The sequence below is a fragment of the Gobius niger genome (assembly GCF_951799975.1).
Source record: "Gobius niger genome assembly, chromosome: 5".
Taxonomy (NCBI): domain Eukaryota; kingdom Metazoa; phylum Chordata; class Actinopteri; order Gobiiformes; family Gobiidae; genus Gobius; species Gobius niger.
Window position 1 is genome coordinate 27,622,681 of NC_136856.1, and position 10,789 is coordinate 27,633,469.

The window sequence follows — 10,789 nt, forward strand, 5'->3', positions numbered from 1 at the left end:
TATGATCAATACAATAGAGTTCGGGAATGTGACGTCATATCGCTAAGCATTATGGGATTAGCAGCCATTGTAAACTAATGGAGATTTTAAAAGTTAAAATACTGGAGTTATTGTTCACATTAAAACACTTGGAGACCACAGTGTGTTAGATGTATTTACCAGCAGTATCTCAGCAGCTAACGGAGTCGTTCCACTGTTTTTTTCTCCACTTTTTATACTGTTTTTAGCTAATGTTAGTCTATGGAAATGTATGCTAACAGCTGCAAAGATGGCTGATCTCCATGGTAACTATACTATTCAGTTACTTGAACATAAAGTGCCACAACTAATACAAATCACTGCATAAAAAGGGAGTGAGGGGCTTTCCTTTTTCCTTTTTGAAAAACTGACATTTCATAATAAACCTTTCATTCAGATCTTCCTTCTTTGCTTATACTTAAACTTTTCTCTGTCGACTCTTACTTTGAAGGGCTAGCCTCGCACCGGAAGCGCCGCATTTCCCGTTCATTCATTCTACCGGTGCCGTGTTTCGCTAGGCTAGCTCTAGCTCTCTATCAAGTGACTGAAGTGTGCTTATTCTCCTCAAAATGTCTCACTCCATCCCGACAGAAAAGCCCTCAAACCCGGCCAATCCCCGGGTGTTCTTGGACGTAGACATCGGAGGAGAAAGAGGTCAGAATGTGTAAAATTATCCTCTGATGGTGAGCTATTTTGGGCCACTTTAGGTTAGCCTCGTCCCATTAGCCCATTCATTACGAGCTGTAATAACTTATGGAAGTACAGCCTCTGATCTTGCAGAAAATAATTGCAATGCACGCTACGTATTTTAGTCTTAATGCCATTCATAATTGTGTTAGTATTATTTTTTCTTTTTTTTTTCTTTTTTCCCCCGTGCTCAGAGGTTGCTGCCACAAACCACGTGTACTTTGTTTAGTAATGCGGCGTTTTCATGTAAGTCGCTTTTGACTGCGAGTGATTAGAATAATATAAAGTGATCGGTAAAACATATGCTGACATTTTAGAGGTAATTTCTAGAAACTTGGGCCCTTACTCATATTTCTCCTGTAGAGACCTAATACCTTGCTTATGCTTTATTTAGTACACATTAAATATTAATGGAAATGTTGCTCATGATGTACCAGTAATGACTTTACCAGCCAATAGGAGATGAAATGGGTGTTAGCAATTAATGAAAAAGACTTTGCCAAAGAGAATGCTTGTAAAATTCTATTATGGATACATGAATATGGTTAAAATGAAATGAATTATGGTGTACAATTTCAAAAACACCCCAAAAGCATCCTAAATACTTCAATATTTCACTATCTGTGCTGCCATTTCTACCTACCAGGACCGAAGTCAGTCTAAAAATGAAGAGACACATTTTAGATATGGATAGATACTGCATTAAACATCAGAAAAAAGAATATATGTATGTTATACTATAGACAAAGCAGTGCAGAATGGCTGGTTGTTGGTTGGCATTTTCCGTCCATCTGAATCTTTCTTGCTTGCTCAGTCTGTTCATTTTTGTCGTCCTCAGTCGGGAGGATAGTGCTGGAGCTCTTTGCGGACATCGTTCCCCGGACCGCGGAGAACTTCAGGGCCCTGTGCACCGGGGAGAAGGGCACGGGCAAATCCACCGGGAAGCCTCTCCACTTCAAAGGATGCCCCTTCCACAGAAGTAAATGGCACACACAAGTTCCGCAGAACACCCTGAAAGTTCAACACCAGCAGCGTGTCAGATTGTCAATGGCAAGAAATGCCCAGATTTACATTTATAGTGGCTCACAGAGGGAGCACAGGTTTTTCACTTTGTGTTTGTGTTGCCGTAGTTTATGCCATAGCTGATGTCTTTAGTTTTAATCTTCAGGGCAAGCTAGAAAATTCATTATTTTAAAGTGACTGAAATTAAAGCAACAATGCGGAACATTCCAGGTCAAATGCTGCTACGTCACACACAAGAGCGATTTAAATTGTCACTCAAAACATAAACAATGGCAGTGGAGCACATTTTTTGTTATTTACACTTTCTTCTCGCTTTCTATTTCACTATATTTCGAAAATTCTGTTATTACAATTTACGGCACAATAAACCTACTTTTTTTCGTCTTGTCTTTTCTTTTCTTTTAGTTATTAAGCAGTTCATGATCCAGGGTGGCGACTTCTCCAATCACAATGGAACTGGAGGAGAGAGCATTTACGGAGACAAGTTTGAAGATGAAAACTTTCACTACAAGGTAGCATTCATGATGATTTATGATAAACGAAGGCTCTACACTCTGTATTATGGACTTGTGTCGCCTCCTCTGTAGCATGACAAAGTTGGCCTCCTGAGCATGGCCAACGCGGGCCCCAACACCAACGGCTCGCAGTTCTTCATCACCACGGTGCCTACGCCTCACCTGGACAGCAAACACGTGGTGTTCGGGCAGGTGCTCAAAGGAATGGGCATAGTCAAGACCCTCGAGGCTATGGAGACGAAAGAAGACGCACCATTGAAGGTTAACGCTTATATAGAGAATGTTTCAAGTAGACATAATGTCATACAAAATCCACTTCTTTGAAAGCTGGAGCACTGATCTGTATTTCCTAAATTTTGTTTTGTCATAGATGGAACATTTTTTACAGTCCATAATGATTCCATCACACAATTCGTTATGAGGAGTTCTGGCTCAGAGTGTGTGCATTTAGCATGCCGTGCTAAAAGTGAAAGCTTGTCTATGCATAGGAGGGTTACGAAGATGTGCTATTGATTGTGAGGTAAATGAGCACGAGCTGGGGCGAGAATGCGAAGTGGTGGGAGCAAGCTAAGGTAGGGGACCCCTGTTTTAGACCATTTTAGCATATTAGCATACTAAACATTAGCCTATTATAAAGACAATAGACATCAACAAAATCATAGGACCTCATGTTAGCATTAGCATACTAAACATTAGCCTATTAGCGTATTATAAAGACAATAGACCAACAAAATCATAGGACCTCATGTTAGCATTAGCATACTAAACATTAGCCTATTAGCGTATTATAAAGACAATAGACCAACAAAATCATAGGACCTCATGTTAGCATTAGCATACTAAACATTAGCCTATTAGCGTATTATAAAGACAATAGACCAACAAAATCATAGGACCTCATGTTAGCATTAGCATACTAAACATTAGCCTATTAGCGTATTATAAAGACAATAGACATCAACAAAATCATAGGGGCTCATGTTAACATTAGCATGACTGTTAACATTGTGGCTAATGCTAAGAGGGTAATGACAATGTTGTTGTTACAATTGAAACTCATTCCTCATCGTTCTGAGGAATGACGAAGCACAAAAGATAACAGGTCCCCAGGTCTGGTTGTAAATGACAAAGTAATCATTTCAGAACCAAGTTGTGCAAAACTGTTTGCATGAAAGTAATTTGTTTGAAGACATTGACCTGCAGCCGATGTCCCTTGGCTTCTCGCCCACACAACTGAGGAGAATGAAGTCAGGGCAGCTTATATAGTGCTTAAGTGGTATGTGATTGGATAATTGATTCATGGGTTAGAGAGACGGCGGAAAAAACAAGACTGGGCAAAATGTAGGGATTTTTACCCTGGTTACACAACCTCTTTAGAAAGCTGAGAAATTACATTCTTTAGTCACTGAGCTGCACTAACAGATTATGAGTTTTAAAGTGAGTTCTTAAAGGTTTATTGCAAACTAGTTTTGGCCATATCTCGTAACCCAAAGTGAAAGTCATTCTGCTTTCTGATTATATTATCGGGGGCTGCACAATATCTCGCAAAATTATTGTTATCACAATGTTATCACAAATGAATTAATATCACAAAATCACAGATCTTCCATCTGATTAAGATTTGCTCTTTTGTTCAACAAGTAACCTAAAAAAAACAACACACTGTTACTTAATGGGGATTACGTTTTTTTGCAGGTGTTTGGTAATGTCAAATACATCTCTATCTTCCACTTTGTTGATTAGAAAATGCCGTATTCATCTACACACACACATCTGCACAGTGGATCCAAACAGAACTGCAAATACAAACAAATGTGTTTCCTAATAATTCAACTCAAGCCTTGTTTTTGTCCTGATTGATCGAAACAAGTCTTGTTTTGGTGAAATTTGAAGAAAACAAGCTTGAAAACTTGATTTGAACATATGGTGTTGAAATGGTCTAGTAAAATATTGCAATAATGTCGTTCTCAATAAAGCCGTTGTCAACTTGTTTTTGTAACTGACTAAGCAGCGTCTGGGGTCCTTGTCCTAAAGGAGACATATTTGTGTAATTTGCAAAAGGGATTGTCTTGCCTAATTAACTGCAGTTTTTGTGATTGTCAATTTTAGACCGTAACAATGGAAATCCCTGATTCTCTTGTTGCTGCTCTCCCCACAGCCGTGTGTCATCGGCGACTGCGGCGAGCATAAGGACGAGGACAGCTGGGGAGGCGAGACCAACGACGGAACAGGGGACAGTCACCCGGAGTTCCCCGAGGACTCCGATATCGACTTTAAAGACGTGAGTGCAGCTCCGGCTTTGATCTGCCAAGACTCTGCTCCAGGGTACACGTACACCCTGGGAAATCTTACTCTTTGTTCTCGTCAATCCAAACCAAGCAATCTATTTCCAGTTAGAACAGCAGGGTTTGAATAGTGCGTGATGTGTTTTTAAAGTAATGCGTCATTATTCATTATCTAAATCAAACAGCCATTCCCAGAGTCCATTAAGTCCATTAGCCTTTGTCATATTGATGGGAATGTCATATTTTTTCATTTGTCATATGTGTAGATGAATTTTGTGGGCCAAGCATTTAATATAAAGTGCGCCAGATGTATGTGTCTGTAAACTCTGTTTTCCAATTTAGTAGATTTTAAAATAGAAAATATGGTCAAATGTACGACACACGAGCTCAAAGCCTATTAATTGTTTTGTTTTATTTACCATATTGTCTATTTTTTAACTGTGCTTTGGATCAAAGGGCACATAAAATTGCATTAACATTAGAGGAAAAGACCAAATAGCTAAACTAGTACAAGAATCACCTGCTAAAGACATGAGAAATATACAGGTGCAGACGTTACAAAACCCTTCGGACCCGTTTTCTTTAGTTGCAACTATAGACTCCAAACTTCCCAGTTTTGCATTTGACAATAATTTGAATGTTTTGTAGAGAAAATGTTATTTTTTCTCTCATAAAAAGACCATTCAAAAACTAAACAAGATATCCAAAATTCCCTCTGGCTCCATCCATTTAGGTTTTGTCTCTGAAAATATCAGCAATTCTGCCTAATGCATTAAAATATCTGAATATAATATATAGAATATAATAAAAATAACATAATATAATATAGAATATAATATAGAATATAATTTCAGATATAAATATCTGAAAACAAAAAATGACATAATACTTTCAATGCATTTTTTCTCATACGTATTGATGAATTATACGTGTATCAATCTGCAACAACAAGTTTCAAATTGTAGATGTATTTTTTCCCCTATTCACCTGCAGCGTCTCGCCTGAAGTGTTATCCTTTTTCCCAGAATGTTCTTTACTCGGCGCGTGTTTTCAGGTTGACAAAATCCAGAGTGTGGCTGAGGATCTGAAGAACATCGGAAACAATCTGTTCAAGGGTCAGGATTGGAAAGGCGCCATCAAGAAATACAGCAAAGCACTCAGGTAAAGCTTCAATGCTTCTCAAGAACACTGACCAGTGAAAAAGACCAGGGGTCTCATTTTTAAAACTGTCCGTGAGACTCTGCCTATAAGAGTGTGCTTAAAACGGTTCTGCTCGGATCCTTCCTGCTTCTTGCTCGGAGGAGGCGGCAGTGGCTCCGGTGTCCGTGCATGAGCGTACATGAGTGTATTTTTATTTCCAATCATTTCTGATGAATAAGGTGATCATTAAATAAAGAAGAAAGCCAAGCGGTTTAACATGTGCACGACAGGTACAAACCTAGTGTGGCGGTGCGTAATGTTTCACGTTCAGTTTGATTTCTACAAATACCACCTTTGGCGCAGAACAGTTCATACGGAAGGTTTTGGCCTCCTTTTGTCCGTACGTGAGCTTTATAAATGAGACCCCAGAAGAGCTGTTAGGGTCAACACTATTGAATTGCTCTCAGCAGATGTAACGTTCTGGGCTACAGCTCTTGAGCTGACTTGATGATGATGATGATGAATAATCTTTATTCGGACTATAAACAAAACATAAAAACACAAACTCATACGAACTCAAAATACAACCTGCCATGATTGTGGCAGTTGTGAGCTCAGTTTCAGACGTGCAACTCAATACATTTACATCTTAGTACAAACAATTTTGTTTTACCTTTTGCACATTTTAAATTAGGCTGTCCGAAAAGGAGTGGGGGGAAGTAAACACTTATTTATTCCCACCCCTTTTAAGTACTGTCAGTCTCTTTTCCTATTTACTTTTTAGGCTTCCTTAAAACAGTTATTTGAGCACTGTGATCTAAATCAAGTTGTCATATACAGTGTGAATACTACCAATCAACATCAGGTTTGCAACAGCTGAACATGAAAAGTCAGAGATTTTCTTCCGATACATACTTAGAGAATATCCATTCTTTGTATTGATATTTAAACTGTCTGATATTTGGACATCGTTTGAGGTCTACGTGTAATTTATTCCATATTTTAGGACCACAAACGGACACACAGAAACTTTTTCTGGATGTCCGGGCATGGGCAATTTTAAAGTGATCCAAGCCCCTTAAATTATATTTTCCTTCTCTTTCAGAAATCAACTGCTGAATTTTTAGAGGTAGTTGCTTATTTTTAGCTTTGTACATTAATTGAGCAGTTTTAAAACTTATCATGTCTTGAAGTTTTAGAATCTTGGCTTTGATAAACAGTGGATTGGTGTGGTCTCGGTAACCAGCGTTATAAATTGTTCTTATTGCTCTTTTTTGAAGGATGAATATTGGTTGTAAAGTAGTTTTATAATTATTACCCCAAATTTCAGCACAATATGTCAAGTAAGGCGAGAGAAGAGAAAAGTAAAGCGTTTGTAAAGCCCTTGAATTTAAGACCTGCCTTGCCTTGCTTAATACAGCTATACTTTTTGCTACTTTTTTATGTATATATTGAATATGCGCTTTCCAGTTAAAAGACTTAAAAGAGCAAACACACCTGACTCGCATCAGAAAGTTTCAAAAATGTAAGCAATAGTGATTACATTTTTTTTTTTTTAAACAATTATCAGTGTGAAAATTTTTCCATCACAGAAGGAGAAAGAAATCTTTAGCATGCACCCTAATCTTATTCACTCATTAGTTCAACATTGATGTGTCCCCGTCCTCCGCACGCAGGTACCTGGAGTTCGGAGGAGACGAGTTCGACGAGGAGATCCAGAAGAAGCTGGAGCCCGTGGCCCTCAGCTGTTTCCTCAACACAGCGGCCTGTAAACTCAAGCTGCAGCAGTGGCAAGATGCGCTGGACAACTGCACCGAGGTAGCACCAACCTTTTGTTTTGTTGGTTTTGTCATTTCAATAATAGTAGTTGAAGTTTGACCTGACCCTTTTTCATTTGTTTCCAGGCTCTAGATCTGGACGAGAAGAACACGAAGGCACTTTTCAGGAGAGCACAGGCCCAAGCCGGACTAAAGGACTTCAGTAAAGCCATGGTAAGGTCAGAAGAGTGGTCTGAATGGGAATGTGGAGGAAATGATGGAGCTGGGATCTAATGTAACCTTCACACGCAACTTGCTACTGCCACTTTACTACCTACCCACCTGCAAAAGTACAAATTAAATGAACTTTTGAGGCCAATATTAACTTAAATTAAAAGCACTTCAGACTTGATATCGGTGTCGGATTTTCTTCTTTTTAAATGTCCATGTTTTTGTTTTACCATGCAGGAGGACCTCAAGAAAGCTCAGGAAATCACGCCAGATGACAAAGGTGAGACAGTACGAGCTGGGCATTAGCACCATTAATCAAACGTCTCCCCGGGGTGGATTTCGGCTGGTTTTTAAGATGATTAAGTTCGAAATCGATAAAGACGCTTCATAATTGCAGTATGTTTTCCATCCCTATTCCAACGTGAACCCGTGGCCCCTGCTCAGATTGGATGCACGTCTTGGTCCCTTTCGCGAATCTGTCCCTCGCTCCTGACCGCGATAGATTTGTTTTTTTTAAGCTGCTGTTTAGCGGCTGCTCGCGAGAAGATAAGCCCTATCTGCGCGTTTCACTTTCTCCAGACACTCTCAACAGCAGCACTGCTTTACAGAGATCGACAGCAACATTGGGCACAAGGCTTTAATGGACACACAGGGAGCTAAACATATTTTATTCAATAATTGGAATGTGGGAAATGCATGAATGCACTAATAATTACAATATTAAGTCAAGTAAATACTCTCAGTAAATCTTGACAGGAGAATTTCATATATCAGGGCAGAAATACTAAATTGGGACAAAAACAAGGCTAAAATGAAGGTAAATCACGTATTGTTTTAGGCCGTGTGTTCACCCTCCTCCCATCCAGGAGCTTTTTGAACACAGGAAAAGTCAGTATAACCTCCGAGGAACTGCTATTTTCAAAAAAGCAAAAGCTAAAAAGAATAAAAAGAGTCGATGTATTTCTGTAAGAGGTGTTAATCTGTGGAACGACCTGGAAGATCAGTTAAAACAGTCCCAAACAGTCAAAGCTTTCAAAAAGTTGTTTAAAGCTACTAAAATTCAAGAATATATAAGCTTAGGATGAATAAAGTAAGAAAAATAAATAAAAAATAATAATGATGACATGATTTAGTTTCAACTAAATTTATGTTACTAACTTCAGATACATGCTTTTTTCTCTTCTGTTTAACACTTGATATTGTTCATTATTAATGTTTGTGTTTTGTTTTTGTTTTCTTTCGTGGAAGTCAATAAACTGGGTTAGGCGTTATAAGTTTTCACTTCAGCCTAAACCCTTTCGGTCGTGTTGTCCACAAAGAATTGGAAATGTATTTACGTGTAAAGGAATGAACTGACCGAATAAACTACTACTACTACTACTTCACAGAGGGCCGCATTTTAGAACCATAATGCTAGCTCAGTCTCACAATAAATGTTGCTTTTTGAGGTTTTAATTGCGTGGAATTATTAAAATAGTAGGAAAAAAGTACCATCTCTGGTGATGTGTGCCAATAAAAGAAGCCTGCAGTGCCACTTATTAACAGTGTTAGTTTAAAAGCATTTATAGAAGTACTAAGTAACTTGTTTACCTTAATAAATCTTTTCCGTAGTCCCGTAGGGATATAGCATGTGTTAATGTGAAGATTGGGGGGGGGGGGGTCTATGGTATCTCTGGCCAGAAAACCACAATTGCAACTTTGCCTTCACCGGGTCGGAGGCGCAATACACACTAATAGGATCGTGACAAAGAAGCGAACGGGCAAAGCTAGTGAAAAATATCTCCATTGTGTAATTGGATGTACAATATCCCTCTCTGTCTCTTCTGTCAGTGTAGTATTTATTCTGACGGACAATTAATTAGTAAAAAAACGCAACATGCTACGACACCTGCAGTGGCGCTTATGGCCTCTAGGGGCATGAGTTACTTAGTAGTGCTTTAAATAGATTAGATTCTGTGGCTTCTCTTACATGGTTAACATTATGTTTAATAAATATGGTCTATGGGCTGACGACACCGGAAATCCATTTTAGCAGTCTAAATTTGCAATGTGTAACGGCTAATGCTAACTGCTACAACATATTCTGTGACGTCTCTTACATGCTTAACATTATTTAACAAAACATAAGTAGGCTTTGACAGCACCTAAATGTGGTCTATGGGTTGATGATACCGGAATTCATCTTTATCAGTCCTAATTTTGCTATGTGTGTTGGCTAATGCTATGCTATGCTAACTGCTACGGGGTGAAATCCAGTGAACAGGCCACAGAATTCCGAAACATACCCAGGTTCACTTGGCTAATTTTCCATATGTTTTACAGCAATCATGGGTGAAATGAAGAAAATCCAGCTCAAGATCCAGGAGGAGAAAGAGAAAGAGAAGAAGATGTTCGCCAAAATGTTTGCGTGATTTCAGAGTCGTTCGTTTGAATATGTGTGAAATATGCACTGAGGTCTGCTGTCACTTAAAGGCATCACCAAATGTCAGGTTTTGATACGGTTTCTCTAAAAGTCATCTTTTATTTATGTTTTTACAGAGCACATTCAAACAAACATAACAGTGGAGATTCCACATTGCGATATGCCACTTTTATTAATCTAGTGTAGTCCCAGTTCTGAAAAAAATGCCAAATTGTTATTAAGGACTAAATATATTAGATATAAAAAAAAAAGAAAAACACAAGGGACAGTATTTACAATTCTTTAGCATTTTGAAATTCAGACTGCATTTAATATTATGAGAACAATATTTCAAGGCCAAGTTGATCCATTTTAAGCAACACTTTTCAAAAAGTAGTAATCTAGACTAGATTATGAAGCTCGACGTCCCGCTCGCTTCGTTCAGCAAGTAAAGATCCTGGTCATTCTTGTCATGGGGATTGAGAGAGGATTAAAAAGAGTTTAAAAGCATTTGGTATTTTCTTTTAAAATATCCACGCAATGGACAGTAGTTTGCCACAGTCGTGCTTTTAAATTCCTAACACTTTCTTTCAAAAATCTTGGGGAATTTACTTCTGAAACCCTCCAGCAGGTGGGACTGTTGAGCAGGCTGCCTGTCTTACTCCACTCTGTTCCCTATGACGAAAAAGGTAATGGAGGTTAACGGTCACTAGACGGGTCAATATGGACCAC

General features: G+C 38.6%; 1 protein-coding gene across 1 annotated transcript; it reads left to right on the forward strand.

The window, feature by feature from the left end:
* The first annotated feature begins 503 nt into the window (after nucleotides 1-503).
* ppid (peptidylprolyl isomerase D) lies at nucleotides 504-10,300 on the forward strand. The gene is made up of 10 exons (XM_079557297.1): nucleotides 504-672; nucleotides 1,544-1,684; nucleotides 2,134-2,240; nucleotides 2,316-2,504; nucleotides 4,402-4,524; nucleotides 5,583-5,689; nucleotides 7,345-7,486; nucleotides 7,573-7,659; nucleotides 7,894-7,936; nucleotides 9,979-10,300. Exons 1-10 carry the CDS (start codon nucleotides 588-590, stop codon nucleotides 10,065-10,067), a joined length of 1,113 nt encoding a protein of 370 aa, XP_079413423.1. The 5' UTR covers nucleotides 504-587; the 3' UTR covers nucleotides 10,068-10,300.
* The last annotated feature ends 489 nt before the right edge of the window (nucleotides 10,301-10,789 follow it).